Below are 23,690 nucleotides of genomic sequence, written 5' to 3'. Positions count from 1 at the left end.
GAAGCACTGCTGCAAATGAGATTGACTTTAGCGGAAAGATTTTCTTCTGTCTGGTTCTCAGAAAACCACTCTCTGGAGATGCTGGAGGATGCACGTCTGTGAGGTGAACTCATTACCCCCGGGGCTGAGGAAAGCTTCCCAAAGGTAATGAGCCGCAATGCCTGATATAAAGTAGATGTGCACACATACTTGGCATTTACCTGCTATTTATGTGTTTGATTTTGGAATGAAGTGAAAAGATGTGCAAATATCAAATATACTTGACAGCCAATGCCACATAATGGTGGTCATTTCAAATACAGCCTGTTTCTTTGTAGTACCTCCTATTCCTACCCAGTCATATTACCCCCCACATACTTTCTTCATGCTGACTCCCTCCTTTAAGACAAGTATGTGTACCCAAAAGCCTAGATAAGCAGGATGCTTTACATTTTGATACAGCCATCCTTCAGCATCAGACAGAAATGAGAAGACATTCTTCCCGATCGTGAAATCCTCAACAAACACCACATTATTTTACTTAGCTATGGTATGAATATCCTGCTTTACTTTCCAAGTTGACAAGTTATAAGGGAAGGAATTAAAAATATATTTATTCTGGATCACTTTTACTGACAGAGTGAAAGCTAAATTTGTCTGAGACTTGCCCACTTCTGCCAGTATGTTCCTGAAAAGCAGCATAGCTTTGAAACACAGAAACCTCAGAGACAGTCAGCAATCACAGGATTCCCCTAAACCAGGGTCAAACCCTGCACTCGTCAACTCCAAGTAAGGTGGTTTTTGGTAAACCCAAATCAGGTACCTAAAGCAATGCAGGTCTCCCATCAATGTCAAGACATAGCCTTTTACTTTGATTTGACTGATGTTTTTGAGCTGACTGAGGCTATACAGGAAGAAAACTGCAGTTCCCACGTGCAAATGCTGACCCGACATATGCAAAATTTGTGGCATGGATAGCCTTCATCTTGGTTAGACTATCCCCAATAAAGGAAATTACACCTGCAAACAGGGATGTGATCCTCCTCGTATTCATCTGTGTTCCTCTGATTTCAGGTATGTTTGGGTCCAAGTTTTCTGTGATGACCAGAACAGGGCAAACAGAATTTGCTACACGTTTGGCGTATCTTCATTTGATAGCCTTACAAGCTAATTCTGTTATTTAAGAATGCAGTAGATATTAAAAACACATACTGAATATCACATTGGATAGCACAATCAAACATATGGTAAGGTGTAGAGTATTCATAAAGAGTCAGAAGACAAAATGCCAGAACGCCATCCATATGCCACTGGGCAGAATGCATCGAATGAATGGGTAAATGTGGCTAAGTCGTTGGTATCATTTTATCAGTTCACAAATATCTCTGCCTAATCAAAGCAGCTATCTATTATTTGCCCAGTAGCCACACATTTTTTTCCTTCATTACTCAATCTGCTTTAGTTCGATCCTATAGAAGCCTAAAACTGTGGGAAAAAAATACGGCCTGTATGGAAAATTGCTGTGGGATTGCAAAAGACGTAGAGCTTGCCAAAGAAAATGAACTCCAAAAACTGTTTTCCTTGTTTATGTGCTCTCTCCAGGCCCTCTTGTTTATGTAAGGGTTCAATATATGATCAAGTTACCTTGCGTCAGCCAGGCTATGGTAATTGTCTGTGTGTGCACTTTTGGCCCGTAACGAGTGCAAGAAAATTTAACTTAGTTTAAGTCCCTTTTACTGCAGGCAAACCTAACGCAACCTACCTTACATCCTCTCTGGGGTGGGAGCGTGCAGCTAACCCACACACAGTCATATGCTGTGTCCCAGGAGCCTGACGCTGTGTCTGAGACCCAGGACTGTGAAAGGCACCCTAAGAGCTCCGGGACAGCTTGTCTTTTTTTCTGCAAGTGTATCAAATATATACAGGCACAAAAATGAAGGACTTACCTGCCATGCCTCAACCTTCTTAATGTCTGCGCAGGATCCGTTAGTGAAGAGTCCTTTCCCAGGGGTACAGGTATATATATCCTGCAAGGCATGGGCAATAGAATATACTGCCAAATACACATTATAGGATATCCGCAAGTGTGTGTAGTCCATGTACGGTGTCTCCACACTGGTGATGTTCTCATCCCCTGTGCACGGAGGTCGGAAGGCAGCTGTTCCATTTCCAGTTCCCAGTCCCTCTTCATGGCCCTTGTGGAAGGAAGTTGAAGCTGGAGAATTTTTGGACCCATCGGGGAGATAGCAGTTAAATGTCTCCTCCCAAAACTCCTTGGCAAAGCCGTTGTTGGTGGACTTCTTGGGATGCACCTTCTGCAGGAACTCACGAAAGCCAGGGATCTGTCCTGCCTTCAGAGCAAACCCAATGGTGCTGCCGATGACACGGAAGAACTCCGGCATGGCTATCAGGGAAGAGCTGGCCCAGGCCTCGCTCGCCAGCCAGATCTTGCCAGTGATGTTTCGTCTGACAATCTCTTTGATAAGGGGCTCCAGGTCCGGGCCACTGGAGAAAACAACTATCACCCTTGCCGTGGAGTTCTGGATGACCTCCACCACCTGCTGGATCTCCTCTTCATCTGAGTACTGGGAAATGAGCTCGCTAAAATCAATACAGATGTCTCTCTCCTCTGCCTCCTCCCGAAACTTTTCAATCCCTGGCCGGCCATAGTCATCATCGGCTGCAATTGTTCCCACCCAGTTCCAGCGAAAGTACTCGATGATGTCTGCCATCGCTGTGGCCTGATGCTCATCATTGGGGATTGTGCGGAGGAAGGACTTGAACTGGTTCTTATTGCTCAAGAGACGACTGGATGAGGCATAGCTGACCTGTGAGAGCACAGTGAACAAGCAAAACACATCATGAAGTGAACTGCCTGGGAATAAATTGCCTACATTTACCTAGCATCACTCTCAACCTATGTAACCTCGGATGGGATGAAGAGACCGCTGAGCACCACACTGGCAACCACAAACTCTTAGCTTGTTGTTGCACATGATCCACTCTGAGAGCCTGTATGTTCTTGTAGCTGTGACTTTCTTACAGAGGCACACATACAGGAGCAGCTGCTCAGACCTGTGAGACTGGAGCAAGCTCATGTCCACCTGTAAAGTCAAAGATCTGCGGGAGAGAGACACTGACACTAGCTTGAAGGAATGGCAAAGAGGTGAGCCAGGGGTGGCCTACATGCACCTCACCGCGCTTCCTGCCAAATACAGAAACAAGAAGAATGTATCTTTTAGATAAACGAGGGCAATGCACATAATTCAGACAAAATGCAGGCTTCCTCTGTCCTGAACCAGACATGATGCAGCGGGCTGGTATTGCCATCCCAGACCTACTCTGAAGAGCACTGTCTGTCTCTCCTTGCCTCTCACTCTGTCCCCATACTTAGGCACCATCAGACACCATATGTATGCCGTATACAATCCCTGCCAGTTGAAGTAAGAAGATTTTGATGTATATCGGTTGTCTAGACCCTGCAGAGTGTTAAGGTAATGCTGGTCAATACTACCTTAGCGATATTTCTTCATTGCTGGCCTGAATCAGCAAAGAAGCCAGCAGGCATTCCCTGCTCCATGAGCCACCATGTTTTACAGTTGAAATGGGATTTTATTTCCTTTTCTAAAGCTATCAAGAAATATTTCTTCCTTAATCAGAACAAGTGCCATATGGTCTTAAGATATTATTTGGATTTTCTACAAGTAGGAAGAAAACCATAAAACCAGAAGAGAATAGTTTAAAGATCTGGAGAACTTTTAAAACTCACTTATCTTTGCATTCTGAGATTGATATCTGAACTCTTTAGGACTCACTCTCATTTTGAAAAAGTCTTCTATAAACAGTTCATTTTGTACAAAATGGAAATTCACAGAAAACCCTATCTCTTCCTTGAATTCTGGCATTTAATGTTTCTGCAAGAAGAAAGAAAAGGAGGTCTCCTAGTGCAGTTTCAAGGGCCACAGGAGCAAATCCTCCTTTCACAGAACTCTCCCCTGGACAGGTTCCTGCCCAGTGCTACTTTTATCTCCTAAAACGTAGTGTCGTGAGGTACAGGCAAGGTACGCCGTAAGGGTACACCAACACGAGATACTAAGAAACAGAGCTCAAGTTGTAACATTTTTCAGTTTCTATGTCAACGGAATGAGTAATGAGCCTTACATTAATTGTAAAATATACCTCCAACTTGTACTGAAATGCAGGGTCTATTAAGCATGGATTTGCTAACGGCCTTGTTATAAATGGCAGTGATAATACGTATTCTAATACCGCCCGACAACTCCCAGTTTAAAAGCTTGCTTTCAGTTGTCATACTTCAACCACCTGGCTGAGATTTTGTTCCAGAACTGAACCTCCTGACATCTAACCATTTCAGCAACCTCTAGATAAGGCTACTGCCTCGTAGCACAAACACCATTCCTGGTTTAAAGGGAAAGTCTGGGAATTGCAAACATCTCTTTTATTCAGTCCAACCCACCAACCTTTCTCAGCTGCCCTTGTTCAGCTGGTAATGCGATGTGTAAATTAACAGTATAAAATGTTTTTTATACATATATATATGGGGTTTTTTTATATATATATATATATATAAAATATACAATGCCATAATGGTGTTTATTACATGCCACCTTCCAGTGCTACTCTGGGCAATACCTAGATAGCAAATATTGGTCTTAGCTTAAGCCATTCTTGCCCTGCTCAGAGACCAAATATCCATTTTTTCAGACTCCTTTGAGAGACTCCGACTGATAACATTAAATAGACAAGATATATTACTGTGCACCAGCCAGACAAGAATCCTTCCTTCTTCATTTGTGGTGCAGATGGGAGTTGGAGCCCTGGCTGAGATAAAGATATATCCCCTCAGGAGATAGTGAGACTGCAGTGTGACACAATCTTGTTGCAAGGACTCCTGTGAGCTCTGGCACCTGTATTCATTTTAGAAGAGGAATTGGAAAATGTTAGGCTATACAAGGCAATACATAAATAGATAAGGCCAAGTGCTTTTTCCAAAGTTATCTTCAGTGTCAAAATCTGAAATCAAGAGCAACAACATTAAGCTATAATACACCAGCCTCATAGTCTGCTTAGGTCTTGGCAGAGCAACAAGTTCGTTAAACAAAAGGATGGGACTGTGGATGCTGGCATTGGCCCCAGTGGAGTCATCAGACAGCAAGAAGGATGCTGCAATACAGAGCTGGCATGACTACATCACCACACAGATGACCCCAGGACACGGGGGGCATATCCACATGCTCCAACAAACCCTGTTTTGGAGGCCTTAGCCTAAGAAAGGACGGTCAGCCCAGAAGAAACCTGCACTGCACCTGATCAGCAGAAGTAACAACTTTACAGATCACCTACTTGAATGATCAGAGACACTGGGAGCCCTAAGAGTAGCTGGCAATGACTGAGCTCCACCTTAAGTGGGCTCTGTGGGAGTTGGGCATGACTAGACAGTGACCATGGTGAAGTAACATCACAACTAACCTGTCAAGGCTGGCAACTGCCAATGACTGACCTAAATTACTTGTGTTCACAGACTAAAGCACTCTAGAGGACTCTAGTCCTCCTAGACTAAGTTGTTGTTGGCTGAATGTTGTTATTGGCTGCTCGGTAAGCTTTGTGTTTGGGGATTGCAAATTGCTAGCAGGACATATTTCTACCATCAGAAAACCTCTACATTTTGTATTGTTTCTCTCCTTGAGATTGTATTGGAAATGGCAAAAATTAAACAAGCCATGGAGAGTGAACTCCCCTTGAGACCTCCCAGTGTGTAATTAGGACACATTGGCACACAGTGGGACAGAGAAGCTGCCACAGCCACCGCACAAACCTATACTGGCCCAAAGACATTTCTGGCAAATGTGAGCCTAAAGACTTGTATTTCTGACTAAAAAAAATAATATTCTATTTGATTTGACATATAAGTTTGGAGGGAAGTAGACTGCTTTCTTTCATGTAAACTTGTTGTCCCACTTTAAAAGCCAGTGCTTCTCATCATGTTGCCTCTCAGCCCTCCAAGGATGTATTCATACATCCAGGGCCATTGCATTTCTAAACCTTCTTTTGTTTGAAACAGAGATGGAGTGCATAAGGCAGCAGTGCAGTTCCCTGTCCTGGTCCTATAATGTACTTAAAGATCCCCTCCAAACAGCAATCCCCCCAGCTGTACCTAAACAAAAGAAGTGAAAGCATACCTGAGGTATGTAAAAGAGTCCAAGGAGATTGGCCACGGCGGTAGAGATGCCAGAGCCGGTTGCCCCCACGACTGCAATGGTAGAAGGGATATGTTCTGAGCAGTTGCAGAATTCATCCAGGTTCAAAGAGTCTATCTTGTTTTGGGCCACAAAACTCAGTGTGGCCTCGAGGGCTTTCGAGACTGTATTGCAAGTGTCAAATATCCTGTATCCTAGCGTCATGTTGGGAAGGAGAGTTGGGCTACTGTTTATTTCTTCTATGGCAAAGATCATAGCCTGGAGCCAGCGGAAGCCTCGGAAATTATACCTGGGGGAGCAAAAATAAAAATAAAATAGAGTGAGAAGAAGGGAAACAGAGAGGAGACTAGGACTAAGACAAAGACTGAGTGAAGAATTCCAGATACAAAAGGCAAAAGCAACTTATATGATTTCTTGCATCCTACTAAATTTGGAAAGATTTGCTTTTGTGTTCAGTGGTTACCGAAGAGGCACGTATATGCTACAAGATTTTGTTCTGGTTTTCAGCTTTTCAGTTTGGGAGCTCACTTCAGAGGTTGTGAGGATGAGCTGAACTTTTCTAAGTGCACTGAAGTCTGGGAAAGTTGAAAGAGAGCATGCCTGGGGCGTTGGCTCTGGCCTGTCCCTTCTGCTCAGTACCCTAAACCTGGATCTTGTCGTTCCTGATCAAATTCTATGACACAAAGCTACACCTACTAGGTTCCCTTCCAGGCTTCTCTGACATGTTTCTGAATGCAGATGGCAGTGTCTGCTCAGCCTGTGCTGAGCGCGATGCTGCCAGGGACTTTGGCTCAGGGATACTCAGCGTTTCAGCTCCTCCTTGCTTGAGGCAGGCAGAGTGAGCTGAGACACGGCACCGGCGTGCCCCTCGATGCAAAGGCGCCTGGTAGCTCTGCTCAGGGAAATCTGGCCTCACATCACAAACGTCACGCTGTGAGAGAAGGCACAGTCAACCTGTTTATACCAGAGAACAGAGACATCCTGTCAATGTCAATCCTGTCAATCCTTGCTTCCTAAATTGTTAATTAGATACTTCAGTGTTTTCATTAAAGGAATAACTTTTCTCTTTATTATAGTGTTTTCACACATTTGTTTTAGACATGGGCTGAAAAGATGCCATGAGAGCTGGCCTGTGAAGTTGACAGAGTGGCTTTTGAAGCCTCCTCAGTTCTCTGAAATAGAGCAGCTGAGTTTTCTGACTCTCTTTTAGCCATGCATGGAGCTAACCCAGAGTTGGGGAGTGGTGGCAAGAGCATGTTGCAGGACCTGGGAGTCCCTGTTTAGAGCATCGCCAGGGCCAGCAGTGAAAGAAGCTGATGCGGGGTGAGTGACCTCTTATCCAAAAAAGAGAGAAGCTTTTTTGTGTGAAGCAGCAGGAAGAAAGTCGATTTGATATGTGTTATTCTCAAGATCTACCTACTGTGTTTTCCCCTGTAAAGCTGCAAAAGCATCCAGTTGTGTGCCTGAGAAGCTACCGTGTTTTAGGGTAATTCAGCTGGAATGGCAGAATCTTTCATGAACTGAAACCTGCCTTTCCTTGTAACGCACCATATCGGTCAGGATAGCAGTTTGCAGTTTTGTCTTGAGTTGTGGCTGCAAATGGGAAAGTGCCAAAGCTGCTGTGCTTGAGATCCATTGGAAAAACTGACAGGCCCCAGAACTGGAAAAGCCTGGGGAAACAGCCTGCCCAAGAACAGATTCTATATGAAATGGTACATTTTAGGTTTCACATGAGTGCCACTGTGAAACATTTGGAGAGCTATTTCTGTTACGCAGGTGAAGACTTTTAAAGATAAGCGTAATAAAATCATGCACTTCCAATCTCTGAGATATACGACCTGAACATTTTTTAATTGCTGGATTAAATGGTTTGCTTCCAAAGCTCATGTTAGGTATGCCTGACTTTTTTAACGCTGAATGAACATAGCCACATTACTTCCATTTTAGGAGTTTTATCTGATTTATCTGGGATCAGATGTTCTAAAGATATCACATCTAAGGTTTATCTTGAAGTCCTCAAAACTTAATTTATTCAACTTCATTTTACCTGCTCCAGACATTTTTGGCCAACTTCCAATTGAGGTTCTGCTCTGAGATTGTATCTCAAAGACTAGACAGCACGGTTTCATTACAAATCTCTTCAAGTCAAAAAGTTTGAGGCCAATAAAAATCCTTAGTTATAATTTATGACCAAAGGGACAGCTACCTATTTTAAGATCACTCTTAAGAAAATGGACAGCATTTAGAACGCATGAGTGTGGGTTACAGTTAGAAGTAATTTGGTCATTTAGATTATTTTTTGCTCTAGTTGCAAACCACTAAGGAGTGAGATGCAATGGAAGAGCTCTGAAATAAAAGGAGAAGTCTCCAGTGAAGGAGGCAGTGAGTGTTGTGCACAGAAAAAGATGGGTCTGTCACACCACGCGGCCAGTGTGGTCAGTAATGCTTGCTGGGGTGAATGGCAGCAAAGAGGGGTCTTGTGACGCTTCTTTTTAAAAACCTAAATGTCTTTACAGATGTTTTTAATTAAAATGAAAATAGGATTTGAAGCAAGGAACTATATACAGGCTTCTCATGTAAAAGAGAAAAATACGAAAGCATTTTCTATATTTAAAGGGAAGACTGCTGAGAAGCTGGGAAGTTCAAAGGTACCACTAGACCACTGTGAAAGCTGCACGCATTTGAGTATGTGTAAAAGTAAATTTAAGCCTGCTCACATTAAATTATGCAGGTGGAGTATGACATGGAATTATTTTGCCTGCTTGACAGCAATTTGGCTTAATTTTTTTTTTAATGCAGCAAAGGGGTATCTTCAAAAGCAGAACTGGACTGTCTTCTCCCTGATTTCAGAGAACGTGCTTGCCATTTAATTCAGTAGATGCAGATCAGCAGAAGAGGATCCGATGGGATGGATACTAAAACTCCTCAATCTGTCTTCTCTAATACCTGATAGAGCTTCAGACAAGGTCTCATTTTGTTAACTGATACAGCGTTGTATCAGTACTGTACCAGAGCTAACACGGTTAGATGGTTCTGGTCAGATGAAAGCAGTGCCACTAAACTGTTCTAAATGAAGTAAGATTTTATGATTCCATCCATCCCTGTGAATGGAAATTGTTTGGATAAATTCTCTCCCACCATACTGTAAGGCCCCAGCAAGGGGCTGCAGAGAGGCTCCTCTTGGCTTGCTGTGTACATGAGTGATTGGTAAGAGCAGCCTTTGAACCTGGCAGCAGGTTACACTGATCCAGCTGACCTCCTGTGTGATGCTGCTGCTGTGATTAATATGACTGCGTGTCAACCATGCACAACATTTGACCAGTAATTTCCATGAAGGAACTGCAAAGGATTTGCTAACAGAAGCAAACTTTTCATTAGATTTCCAGAAGCTTTAAATAACCACTGACATTTTCTTGGTGGAAAATAAGCAGCCTTCGAAACTTATTTTCTGCCATATTACTTTACAGGTATGTTGGCATAGTCTCGTATTTTGACATTTCTGAGACATGGTGCTATGAAAAGTGGTCATTAAGTTCTAAATGAGAGTTTAATGTAAACAATCCAGTGCCCAAAGGTGCAGATAGGAATTTTTATTTACACTCATCTCTTTAAATATTTCCTCTCTCATGCCTGCTCTCCCACGTGTCAGAGTATGCAACCTACTGATCTTTCTATTCCCAGGTAGAAGCACAAACAGGGAAAGAGAAATCAGGAACGATTCCTCCACAAATCCTCATCCTAATCTTCACGTCTCCAGGGGACAGATTATCTTTGCAGCAGCCCAGTTTGCTAGACAGTAAACTCACAAGATCTCAATGATTCCTGTAGGTTTCTTTCTAGTTGGTATGAAAGTGACTATCCAGGGGTGCTCAGGGTGGCTTAAATGTCTCAGTCAATGTTACAAAGTAAGGGTATATAATTTAGGGGGCATAAGCTCACTGCATGGTTTAAGCTCCCTGTAGCTCCATCCCCTGTTTGTCTGTTTGTTTCTTTGTCTGGTTTGGTTTGAACAGCTCACGCTGTCTGGATCCAGCAGGGAAGCTAGTCCTGATTCCCGTTAGTCTCCATAGCGGAACAACTCACAGCCTTCTGTGAATTCATGACCTTCATTTACCAAAACTAAACTAAAAGCTAAACTAAATAGAACATGACGGAAAAGAAGAAAGTAATGTGAAAGCTGTAAATACAGCTTTTCCTTACCCTCCCATATCTGACAGGTACTTTTATTTAAGAATGGTGGCAAAGCCTGCATATGCCTCTCGGCTCACCCAGTACTCTTCTTTCTCTAGTGGTTGTATGCACATACTAATGTCTCTGTTCTCTCTAGATTTCCAGTACATTAATTACATGTTATTGCTGCTACTACCACTGCTATTACTAAGCTATGCAGAGGGGAGACCTTCAGTTGTTTGTTGGATTCCTGCAGTCAGTAGGTATAACGAGTTGCTTACCGCTCTTACAGGCTAGGGATATGGGTAAGGGTAATTGTGCAGACCAAAGAAAATTAAAAATTAAAAAATTAAAATTCAGAAGGTGGGTGTAAGAGAAAGAGGAAAAGGAAGTAATTTGGTCATAGGGAGGAAGTTCTAAATATCATGTTATGCATTTAGCTCTCCAGTGGGATCAGCAAATACATCCACAAGGAGCAGAATTAAAATTCTCTTTTCTCTCAGATGGACAGACAGACTCAGTGAGCTAAAGTGCTCCGGAGCCATGCTGTGTGAAGTCCTGCACTATGACATGGAGATGATGTCTCACCACAGTTCCACAGCCTGAAAGCTATGTGTCACAGTATGGGGCCTTGGCTACATAGCTGATCAGAATATGGGGAATATGCATTAAAAATGATGACCCAGTGACACCATATTGTCAACGCTGTATCTCAGCTCAGTAAAGATATGACCTCACTGCAAAGAGTTCATTACAGTAGGAGGAATCCATGGGTACCGCACATCTGTGCAATAACACTAACAATAACGCTAACGATACTACCACCACCACTACTGCTAATCTACCTGAAATCAAGAAAGAACAGAGAAATCAGGTTATGAATAGACCTCTGTGGGCGCTGACAGGGAATGGGGGTCAAGGTCTGCTTGTGCTGTTCTCAGCCTCTGCCTCCACGGCGCACATCAGATAGGCATCTGCAAATGTTATAAGGGAAGTTGCTGGAACAGCACACATGATGGTACACAAAGACAGAAGGTGTATTTATATCAAATGCGGGATACTTGATTGCTTAAACAATAAGGCCTGTCAGTATTTCTGAAACACAGGAAACAAAATGGCTCTCACTTCCCATACTCCTATCTGACATTTGGTGGGGCAAAATCATGAGTAAGTTTTCACTTTGGACTCTCAAACTCAGTGCTTAAAGTGTGAAGATACATTTTCAGGAGAATCAGCACAAAAAGAATGGAGACCAGATGAACAGACCATTACTGTTCCCTTTTCTTTTCACTGCTGAGTTATGTGTATAGTTTTCCAAGTAATCATGTGCAAGATATGCACAGTAGGTTCAGGCCAGTACGTATGCTGAGCTGAGGTGAAAGGTTCCATGCCACAACAGTGTGAAAACTGAAAAAGTGGAGAGAAAACTGTCCTACCCATTTTGAGAAGCCCTGTTTGGGAGCATAGGTATGGCACTGAACACAGCTAAATGTGTAGAAAGAGGTCCAAACAGCACAGATCAGATTGAATGGTCCTCAAAAGAAAGGAAAGCCACATTATCTTAAACTTTTTGATACTGAACTCCAGAATAAACAGGGGCAAACCACCTGCACAGTTCAGTGGGACCCCTAGGTGTTTCTTGGTCCCAAAGCAAGGAGCTTTTCAGATGGTCTGATGCCTTGTTGCTGTTGCCGCCTAATGGAGGAGTATGAGGAAAGAGAGAGGATGCATGCATACTCCTAAAGTGACATGGGTCTAATTTTCTTATGTGATATGAGACACGTTTTCCTATGTAATAAAGGGATTAAAAGCTGTAGACAGCCATCTAAAAAGGGAATAAAGCAGATTTGCCTCAGCTTTGAAAAGATAAAGAAGTGCTAGAGAAGGCTCAGAGAAAGGCAACAAGGGCAGCCAAAGGTATGGAACAGATTTTGCACCTTTGGTTTGACCAGGTACAGCCATGCTTATGGTCCTCTAGTGGATTTCCCACTCTATAACAGTTTTTGACATGACAAGACTGGGGAGATTTTACTTTGGAAAAAAACTAGAGCCTATCTTTTTTTTTTTTTTTCCTTCTCTGCAGAAAATATGAGTTCACTCATTCCAGACTAGCCACCTGCACAGAACTGAGGAAACTCAAATGGGATAAAAAAAGACTTGAAGAGTGTATCGGGCTCTTAGAGTCAGCATGCACAACCCTGCCCCACGCTACTACCTAATCACAGAGTCCAAAACCAAAAAGGACCACTATGGTTTTGTTGTGAGATCTCTAAACAAATCCAGTAAGAGGAATTTTCTGACTTAAATTCTGCTTAAAACAGAAAAATCGTTTCAGGAAAAATACCTGCTCTCAATTTAACAGGTACCAATAAGAAGGAAAACACCATAGCACATAAATTGTCACATGGATTAATGATCTTCTTCAAGAAAATCTGATGACCAGTCTCAAAAAGTCTTCCCAACCCAATCTCTTTTGAATTAAATCTTCCCTGGAAATGGACTTTTTCTGGTAAAGACATGTGCAACGAAGGAGCTTGCAGTCATTTCTGGTCCAGTCATCCCCTTCTTCCTATTCAGTTGCCACTACCTTTGCAGATAGATCTCTGCCTTTCATTAAGTGTTCTCTCTCCATTTGCATTATGCTATCAAGTCACAATTTATCCAGCTGCTTGAAGGAATGCAGCAAAGTGGCACAAATGCTTCTTCAGTCAACTCCTCTCATTTGCACCCGCAACTCCGTGGTGCAGGGGTAAGAGGAACACAGATTTTACCCAGGCAGATTTCAGGTGGAGGACGCCTTTTAGCAGATCAAATGCCACCTAGAAGGATCTCCCATTGTGTCCTTAAAATGGCTGGTCTGGCTTTTCAGGATTGGCCTGTTGTTGGCAGTGCTACCCCATTAACAAATCTTTTGGCAACCACACATTTGTAGTACTCCTAGGGGAACGTTCTCCTGTGATCTGTTCCAATAATGTGACCATGTCAAGGAAGTCACTGAGGCTGACGCAACACTGACAGAAATGAAAACTATGTTCAGTTTGCAAATATCTGCACTGTCCTATCTGCCACTTGGAGCAGGTGAAGAAGACACCAGAGATTAAAACATCCACCTCTTTTCAGCATTCCACTTTTAAAATGCTGCATCTTGGAGAGAAAGAAATGCTGAAAATCTGGCAAAGCACCTTGCTCCATGAGGTAGACATTTCACATACATTTAGTTCATGACTTGCTTGTGCATGCACAGAATAAGTCAAAAGAAACCCTGCTTAATTACACTTCTTTCTCCGTGCTTGCTATGAGACCATCTGGGGATGATCTCATAACCTAGATGGATGCGTCCTGCTCAGTGTCTCAGCAGGAAACTGCACCTGGAAGCTGTAAGCATAGCAGGAATCCTGTCAGCCATTCTTCATTTCCATCTACAACAAAACTGTACCAGATCCCCAGTCTAGGACGAGAGGTCCAAATAATTCCAGATATACAATTTTTCACATATGATTACAGAAGAGGTCCTATAACACTGACTTGTTTTCCCATGCGTGGTCATGACAAAATTCCACATCAATTTCTTATATTTTGGTTATATGACATTTCAGATGCAATCAGTTTCTGTCACACTTACTTTATGTATATTATGTGCAAGATCGTAAGGTTAAAAGTTCCTCATGTTTCATCATAAAAATGGCTGCACTTCAATAATAAGATACTTTGTTTTCACGTGCATTTCTCTCTCCAGGGTTAACTGCCAAAGACTTAAGACAAAACCTATATGCACTGTTTACACAGAAAAAAGGACTTTGGGCGTCAAAAGCCTGGGTAAGGAGTTCAAGTCTGGGACTTTGTAAAGGTCCTGAAAAGACATCTCTGTGTTCAGTGGGATTTTTCAAAAGCAGTGACCTATCCCACTTTCCCCTGTTCACTTGTTTAGGCAGCTAAACAGTTTGTAAAGTCTTAGAAGATGAGAGGCAGAACTGGAAAAAAAAACCCCAAAATTTGATTCTAAGCTATTTTGCTGTGCATTACTGTAATCAAATAAACTTAAGGGGTTTTTGTGGGTTTTTTTCCACCCTTGGATGGAAATGGGTTATTTTCCATCCTTCTGCTAGGAAAGCTAATTTTCAGATACGATTCAAATGTCCACCATGAATGGCCAGATAGATTCATGTTTTGGCAGCGTTGGGTAATACAAGGATCGCCCTCTTTCACTGTCAAAATATTATTTATGATACAGTTTAACATATGCATTTCCTGTCTTTACATGCCTGTTTCATTCTATTATTTACACCATACTTTCCCATTGCCTCTACAAGCATCAGATTACAGACTGTATTTACACAGTGTATAGCACCTCACCTGTAGCCAAGAAAGGGCAAGACTCCCCCATCAAAACTTTTTTTTTTTTCATGGCTTACCTTATACACTCCACTGATTCTGGTCTTGATTTTAGATCCTGGTCTTTAGCAGCCACTCCAAAATGAATGGGGAACAGCCCTCCGAGAATAATGTCTCCCTTCTTCTGTGCCCGTTGGTTTGGCCCATAGGCAGCTGTGTTCCAGGTAAATAGCAAAAGAATCAAGCAGCAGCTATATAAAGTCATTGTTCCTCTTTTCACCAGGGGGTTATAGGACGCAAAATTGGAAAAGGTGATGTAAGAAAGCTGATGTTGTAATGTCTAAGCTTTTCCTTTCCTTAATACAGCACAGAGAGGATTTGGGACACATGTCTGCAGGAGGATAAGCAACAGGGTGGGAGCCACAGTGCTGGTGTTTCTCCTTCTGTCTTCTCCATTGCAAAACAACAATTCAGCAGTCCTTCTTTCTTCATAACCAAAGCATTATGGAGAGCCCATCTCTGAGAACTGCAAAAGAAAGACATGAAAAGTGATCCCAGCTACACACCAGGACCTCATGCTGCCACAGCAGTTCTGCACTGTCCCATCAACTTCATTGTCCCATCAACTCCATGGCCATCCACACTCAACAACTTGCACAGGATACATACCAACTTTGACAGAGTAAGTCAGACACCTCAGTAATGCCAGGCACTCCTCCACAAACAAATGTCATGGATTCTCTTGGATGCCCAATTCTCTATCACATGTGTAAGGTGGGTGTCTTCCCACCATCTTCCTATGGTTCTGCATGACTCTGGTCACAGGAGACCCTGTGAAACTTGTGATCACACCTCCATGAACAGAGCACACTATGAAAGACTCGGATGGGCAAGTGGGGAATAAGGAAGAATTAAATGCAGAAGGAATCAAACCTTTCTCTTAAGAAAAGAACTACGATAATCTTTTAGTGTTGGTCCATCCCCTCCTTTCTGATGATAATTCTTAACTCTCTGGTTTGAACTTATCATGGCTAAAACTGAAACAAGGTCACAAGAGAGACTTCTTCCACATTCAAAGTGAGGATGACTTCCAGGGAAGCATTTGAAATCAAGATACTTCTCCATAATGAATCACGAAGACTTGAAAGGTTCGGTGATCGTGTCATTGCAAGCTTAGCTGTTGGGCTTTTAAGTGTGCATCCTGGGGATGAGAAATATTGCAGCTTCTCTGTGCTCAATACATTTTCCTTGCAGCATGTCTACAGGCCTGCCAAATGAAGAACTAACTTAATTAAGGCGTATGAAAATAGCTATTGCTATGGGGGAGGAGGTAGCACAAAAAAAAATTCATAATAAACATCTCTTCAGCCTATTAGGAATATGTCTAAAAGCTAGTAGGAAAATCTGAAGTTAGTCAAATTCAGAATAGAAGCTAGGCATACATTGCTAATCCTGAGGACAGTTAATTTCTGAAGTAAGCCACCAAGAGTTTTCAAGTGCTGAGAACCAGTTTAAGGGGATGACTTATTATGCACTAAATGTACCTAGTCAGATTTGACCTCTACCTAGGTCAAAAAAGGAGCTATTGCAGGGAAACACTGTGATCATGGGGGTTCTTCCAGTAGCCAGCCCAAATGATTATGCGTACTGTATGACCACCAAGCATTTGGAAATATTTCACACATTTTTGCTAAAAAGAAGGTCCAGACGCAGCAGTCAATGGGAGAAGAGAGACAAAGCTCACATCATTCTCATACCTCTGCGGCCAACACACTTAAGACAGCTGGGCATAGGCTGCACTTCTCAGTGGTGGGTCCACTCTAAACTATTCTTTGGTCCTGGCTTAAACACGCACATTCTTATTGGCAAGGGCAATCAAATCTTTGTCTACAGGTCAAAATATGTCCAGGCAAACAATTTTATACCAGAAAATGTGGAGTCACGCTCAAAGAGTTTATAGGAACATACTGTTTTTCATATGAAAAAACAGGTATTTTATGTTTCCAGCATCCAAGTGACTCAATCCAAAGTCAGGAACTCCCATTTTGACAAACTTGACAGCTAGATCGCTACTGCTGGGTGGGGATTTCAACACTACCCTCAAAATCTGAAACATGGACATGATATATCCAACTGCTGCTGACACTGGCAGTCAGAGAACACTTTGGGACATACCTCTGGCAAGCAACTGGAGTTATGTCACACTGCTCTAGCCAGGATGCAATATAGTCTATCACTTGTGAGCACGTTGTCTTACCATCTGACTTTTACTGACAAGCGTCTAGTATTGGCATGTGGCCCCTTGACACCAGGATGACAGAATTTTAACCAGAGCCAGGACTGGCAGGTGACAGAGCATTGCAACAAGTGAGTGTGTGGAAAACCGCCCCTGAGCTTTTGGGTTCACATTTCCCCTGGCAGGTGGACAGTGGCTGTTGCTTCTTTGATGCCCAACATAAAAAGGAAGGAAACACTTTGCCACATTTTCAGGTAGGGAAAGATCGTCTTCCTTCCACGACTTATGGATTCAAAAAAGATATGAAAAAGCATATAAGATATTTTCTAGTCTGATGTTCTCTCTCTCCTCTTGGCTGAGGCTAAGTCTGCCAGGTCCTATGGGATAAACTACTAAAATGCAAACAATCATTGCAGTCAGCTGCAGACTCTTTCCACTCCATCCTGGTTCATGAAGCCCTTCTGCTATCTGATGCCCCATAGAAATATCTACAATCATCTCCAGAATCGGTGTCTAGTGGCAGGAAGAAAGATATGTGGTCGGCCTGCTGCAGAAGAGGACTTTACACTGTGACCCGCTGCCTTGACACATATCTAGCCTTCCTGTGTGTACAGCCAGAGAGCTGGTGAATGTGCAGCAAGCTCAGTGCTTCAGGAGTGCATCAAGTTTATTGCAGATGGGAAGGTCAAGTAGACCACGCATGCTCTCTACATCTGCTCACAGCCCACTCCTTGCCCAAGTGAGAGGACCACTGAGGAATATCTCCACCTACGTGGAGAACCATGGCCAGAACACGCATGCTGTTACTCTGCCTGGCCTGCTCAGATCATGACACGTAGCCAAACTGTTCTACTATTGTTAATCTGTTCCTTGCTGCCATCTTTCCAATACTGGGTGAGCTGATAGCATGGGGTCCCTGAGAAAAAAAGTGGTCTGCTCCCCAGCTGAACCACTTCACCTGTTTTGCAATCTGCTCTTCAACAACATCCAAGAGTGGGTAAGGCCCTCATGAATTGCTCTGGAGCTTGCAAACGGTCTGTGAGAGACTGAGGCTGACAAGTGAGGTCCACCACATGAGCTCTGGTCCAGCCGGTTCCAGTGTGAGTGACATAGCCCAGTGGAGCAGGGTGCCTTTGGTACAGCTAATTGCACTTCCCTTCTTGGCTGCTTCATTTATCCATCTGGGCAGATACATCTCCCACTTAACCACCATTTCTGTCTGGCACAGGCATGAAAAGCTATGCTGGGAACTTCTGTTCTTAGAAGCAACTACGAGTTGAACAAAATATTTTTATACTCATTTTGATTAGCATGTTCCAGAATGAGCAATCACAAGAAAATCAATAACAGGCCAAAACTGGGTCCTCTTCTGGACAATTCAATAGGGACCCTTGTACTGTAAGAAATAGCAGCCAAAAAAGTATGTAAAATGTTCTCCTGTGTTGCGAACTGAGATTAAAAAAAGGGAAGTAATGCAGCAGTATTATTAAAGTCAACTTAAATACACTTGCAGATAGTGTTGGCTCAGATATCCCTGTCCCAGTGCAGCGTATGGCACATATGAAAGCAGCTCAGAAAGCAGGGAAAAAGTTGTGTGTCTGAGAGAGATTTCATGTTTAGAAAGATTGGCACTGTTTAATTTAAGAAAGGAGATGAAGGAAAGGGAAGAGAAGAGAAGATCTGAAATGATAAACAGTACACGGAGCCTGATGTGACAGGCAAGAGGTCATGGCTAACACTTGTGGGCAAAGGGAAAGAAGAGCAACCTGGGGCTTTGGCCAGTGGTCGCTTTCTGTGGGGGGCCCCTTGCCCACATCTGCTAGGGTTCCAGGAGAGCTGGCATCACTGGCACAGCAGTCACGCTAGAGCAGAGCATTCTTATTCAGATACTGCCAGGTTTGAGGATAGTATGAATAAAAGGCTGCTAATCACATCTGGTAAGGCATGGACAAACCATGCTGTGCCCAGACCTAGAGCAGGCTGTGAGTCACTCCTGGGCTGAGGAGTCACCCTAACCAGCAATGTAGCCTTCCAGGAGAACAGGGAAAAGATCTAGGGAAGGGATGTTCTTCAGCAGTTTAAAAAAAAAAAAAAAAAAAAAAGAAGGAAAAAAAGCTTCTTCAGTAGTAAAAAAACCCAAAAAACAAAAAAAAAAGCAAAGCAAAAGAAAGAAGGAAAAAAGCTGATACAGAGTACTGACGTGAGGGCCAGCACAGGTGGCACCTTGCACACCCAGTACTTTGGCAAAATGTTTGAAGCAGGGAGCAGTAATTTCTGAGGAGTGGCCACAAAGAGATGGGATGGTCTGACTACTGCTACATAGCCTAGGGCATCTCCTCCCCTGCTTCCTGCCGCCCCGGGCAAAGGGAGCTGGGGACTGCATGCTCCTTCGGGGCAGAGATAGAGGCGGCCAGCAATGGGGTCCCCAGAGCCTGGGCAGCAAGTTGTGCATAGGACTTAGCCAAGGTGGGATGGGATCAGCGACTTCCCCATCTGCTGTGGGAAGAGACTGAGCTCGAGACCACAGCCTGCTGATTTATTACTCTGTTTTTCTGCTTTTCCTTTAATAAAGCTTTCTTTTACCTTCAGGGTTCCTTGCTTATGAAACGGAAATAATTTTCATCATGAACGGACAGACAATGTAATTTAGTTTGCTGGGATGGTGTGGAGGCGTTTGAGCTGATGCTTCTGAATATTTAGGAACCACTCTTTGCCACCAGACAGTACGTGGCTGAAGTATTAAATGTAGCGAAAATAAATTCACTTTATTTTTTCTTTTTTCTCGCAGTAGGCAAAGTTGAAATAAACTGGTAAAATAGGGTTCATTTTAAAACAGCATTTACAGCACTCAGTACTCCAAGATGTCATTCAAGAGCATGACAAGGGATTAGACAATGAAAACAAAGTTATTCATTCATGGTATAAGATAATACTTGCTATCCCCCTGAATAATTTGGAACTAGCTATTCTCAGGGACAGGACACAGAATTTAAATAATACCAGAGGTGCTGTCTGTGAACAAGATGGGCTGTGTATATATAAAACGTATTCCTGAGGCAGCAAAGGGAGGGACAGATGTCCAAAGATGCACTGACACAAAATGATATCCAGAAAAAGCAAAACTAAGTGTATGCCCAGCTCTTTGTAAATCTCAGTGTCAAAATTTACAACTCTGTACACATAAATACCAACTACAGCTGAGAAACCAAGTATCTCAAACTCCTTTAATAGGAGACACAATTATCCCATCTGCTTTCAAGAGCTCTCCCTGCTTGAGGTTGAAAATATTTGAAGATACAGATTTCCTGATGAAAAGTTATTAGCTTGCTGCCCGTACCCCAAGCTAATATCCTCTAGTATCATATTTTGTTGTGGCAAATCTTCCTTCAGTTATCTTTTCTTTAATTGGATTAAGATTATAAATGTCTTCCTTATTAAAGGGAAGTGTTATGCAGCCAAAGATTGAATTACCTGCTAATGCATGCCTGAAGACATAAAACTTAGCAAAATACAGGTGGAAACTGTACTACTAATAGAACAAATTACTGTGGTCCTGCAGTTTTCAGCTAATACATTAAAAAGATTAAATTAACAAGGAACTGAATTAAGAAGGGAGCTTGGAATCCATTGCTATTTTTTTTTCCTTTGCAAATATTCTTACATTTATGTCCTCGTTTGAGGTAGAACAGAACCAATTTTCTGTTTTGTAATTTTACTTTCTAGCTGGGCCTCTTCTAACTGCCTAAACTCTGGAATTAACAGCATATTGTTCAGAAACTGTTCACCCTCAGGGTGGTAAGACCTGATTATACCAAGGGATGGTACGCACAGAGGCTCTTGCTTATACTTATTGCTATAACAGCCAAGGTCAGCTAACTTCGTTATTTGCCCTGTCCTCGTTAGAGGGTCAGAAGCAGAAAAGTGTAGAGGGGACCTGCAGGGAGGAGCGGACAGGACAGGTGACCCAAAACTGACCAACAGGGTATTCCATCCCATCTGCATCATGCTCAGTATAATAGCTGAGGGATCGAAGGGTCAACTCTCTTTCTTCAATGGCCGACGTCCAAGAAGGACCCTGTCTGTTCGTCTGCTTTTGATCCCGATCTGAGCATTCCTGACTCCAGATCCAGAATCCAGCTCCTGTCTGTCACTGACTCCAGTCTGGGACTTTCCCTGTGCCTGCTGGTGATGAGATTGTCATCCTGGGAGATGGATACGGTTTTCTATATATTGTATATATTATTATTATTATTATTATTTCATTATTTATTAATAGTTTAATTAAAGTAGTTCTTTTTCTAAACTCGTAAATCTCTTTATCTCTTCCTCTCCTCTCTGGAGAGAGAGCGGGGGAAGGGGCCATCTGTCATTCTGATTGGCCAATCCGGCCAAAACCATGACAATTTAAAACATTATTTAGCATTAGCACATAAATCCTTTAATTATAAGCTCTTCAATGCAGAACACCTATTCCCTGTACATATATTCAGCAAATACAATTCCATAAGATTTCTTTTGCAAGAAAAATATAAAAAATAGGTATTATCATTTCCATTTTCTTTTGACACAGCCCTCTTTTTAATCTCCCTCCCCTTTTTTGAAATATTCTTCGATATTTTTTTTCCACTCTGTTTTGCAACTATGAGACGTTTTGATTTTGAAGTCTCTTGGAAGTGGAAGTAAAAGAACAGGGGGAGATACCAGGACACTATTGTCATGGCAGAAACAGCACCTGAGGGGAGAGAGAAGGTACCTCGGGTACACTCGTGGGTATTTGAAAGGCTTGCAGCAATCGGTACCATTTTGCTAGTTGAATGAATGTTTTAGTTGTCAGTCTAAGTCATGCAGAAAAGCCAGAAATGTTCAATAAATCTTTGTTCTTTGGGTGAAAGGAAGCCGAATGGCACACTCATGGCATGTATTACTTATGAAGCGCTTCTTAATCAAACAGTCACTAACCACAACTTTAAACAGCAGCTGCTCAAGTTCATATAATAGCTGGGTTGGAAAGGATCTCAAGGGGTCATGCAGCCTGTCCCTTAGCCCAAGAAGGGCTCAGCAATAGTACTGCTGTTCCCAGCATGTTTTCTCTAAAACCTTTTGAATAAGAAGACCTGTCAGACGCCCAGGGCAGCCTACTCCAATGATTCTCTGCCCTTAGTGAGGCAAATGTTTTCTCACATCTCACTTGAATGTTTTTTGTTACAATTTAGCCTGTCGTCTTCTCCCATAATCGCCTTATTTGGGATTTGAATTCACCTCCCCTTTTTCTCTTTTTTTTAGACCAAGTAAACTAAATTAATTTAATCTTTTTTCATAAATATGCTTTCCTGAGCTCAGATTATTCTTGTTTTGCTCCTCTGGCCTCCCTCCAGCGTGTCTCCACGCTTAGTGCAGACCAGTGCCCAGAAATGGACAGAGTGTCCTTGTTGGGCCCTTACCAGCGCTGAGCATAGTGGTAGGATTACTTTGTGTGTTATGCAGGCTACAGCCCTGTTTATACATCTCAGCGTGGCACTTGTCTTTTTTGGAACAGCATGACATTGTTAACTTATGGTAGATCATCAGCTGAACACAAGGCAAGTTGCACATGTTTATATCCACAAGGCCATGAAACCTCACAAGAAATTCTTATCTTCCAAAAGCTTTTCCTTCCCATTCAGCCCAAAGGTAGAACCTGCGAAACTTCATATGATCAACCTGGATACGAACAAGGAACCGTCATGCTCAAGCTCAGCTGAGTCTCCTGGGCTTTCGGGACCTTTTTACAGCAGAAAGCTGGGGAAGATTCCTGGTCCTGGCCATAGCAACAGGGCTGTCCCAGACCCCAAAAGACCCTGAACTCCCACATAGCCTATTCAGCAGGGTTGTCCCACTTCTGGGAGGCCTGGATGTCCCATGGCCAGCACAGCCTGCAGGTGAGGTTGCCTGGAGATGCAATGTTGTGTGGTTTGGAGGACCCAGGCTGCTCATCATGTTGTGCATGAAGCAAAAGCTTGTGGAAACTCCAGCTGCATTTCAGCAAAACACTACCCCACCAGGAGACTTCCACAGAGCTTCTTGCTTTTAACAATCCCTGTTTTCTGATTAAATGCCGCTTTGTCAGAAAATGCTTAAGTGCTCCCTCTTCAGCTTTAGCTTGTCAAAGCTTCAAGGTTTCTATACCTTTCCAGAAGGTCCAGAACAGCTCAGTCAGGAGCTCTGCATCTGATAAAATAACTACCGGGTGGAGAGCTACATCTTGTGTAATGCAGGTGGCAGAATAATTCATTAGCTTTTTTGTGGCTTTTAAATCTGGGATTCATTAAGCCTCACTGCAACAGGTAGCTGTACTTTTCTAAAGTGACAGAAACTCCACAGAAGATATCCTGCTGTACCTTGAAATTCTCATATTAATTCAAGGCATACGGTTAGATTACAGTAAGGTTGAAGCCATGAGCAACACACCTGCCCGCAACAGACAAGGAAGAGGTTCAGGTAGAACAGAAATCACAGAGGATACTGGAGGTCAACTTTGTGCCCAATCTCATTGCCCAAGACAGCTAAAGGTGGGCACTTCTGTGAAGTGGACAGTGGACACAGGACACAAGTCTTCATAGTTCTGAGACCAGACAAGACTTCTAGTGCTGAGGTACCATGACAATATGAGAAAAAGTAAATTTTTCATGTCTGTCACCAGAGCAGGCATTAGCTTAGCCTTCTTGCACCTCTTTGGTCCAAATGAGGGATGAGCACACCAAAGATGCTATCAAAAC

General features: G+C 42.8%; 1 protein-coding gene across 3 annotated transcripts in view; it reads right to left on the bottom strand.

The window, feature by feature from the left end:
* CASR (calcium sensing receptor) overlaps positions 1 to 23,690 on the bottom strand; it is a 79,729-nt gene that overhangs the window by 27,602 nt on the left and 28,437 nt on the right. For all 3 annotated transcript variants that reach the window (XM_054188651.1, XM_054188653.1, XM_054188652.1), the window contains exons 2-4: positions 14,780 to 15,225; positions 6,180 to 6,486; positions 1,926 to 2,807 (exon numbers count right to left, since the gene is read on the bottom strand). In XM_054188651.1, coding sequence (XP_054044626.1) covers positions 1,926 to 2,807; positions 6,180 to 6,486; positions 14,780 to 14,964 — 1,374 coding nt within the window. In that variant the 5' untranslated portion in view covers positions 14,965 to 15,225. The remainder of the gene's footprint in view (positions 1 to 1,925; positions 2,808 to 6,179; positions 6,487 to 14,779; positions 15,226 to 23,690) is intronic.

Source organism: Rissa tridactyla, chromosome 1 (assembly GCF_028500815.1).
Source record: "Rissa tridactyla isolate bRisTri1 chromosome 1, bRisTri1.patW.cur.20221130, whole genome shotgun sequence".
Lineage (NCBI taxonomy): Eukaryota > Metazoa > Chordata > Aves > Charadriiformes > Laridae > Rissa > Rissa tridactyla.
This window is presented reverse-complemented; position numbering and strand designations above follow the sequence as displayed.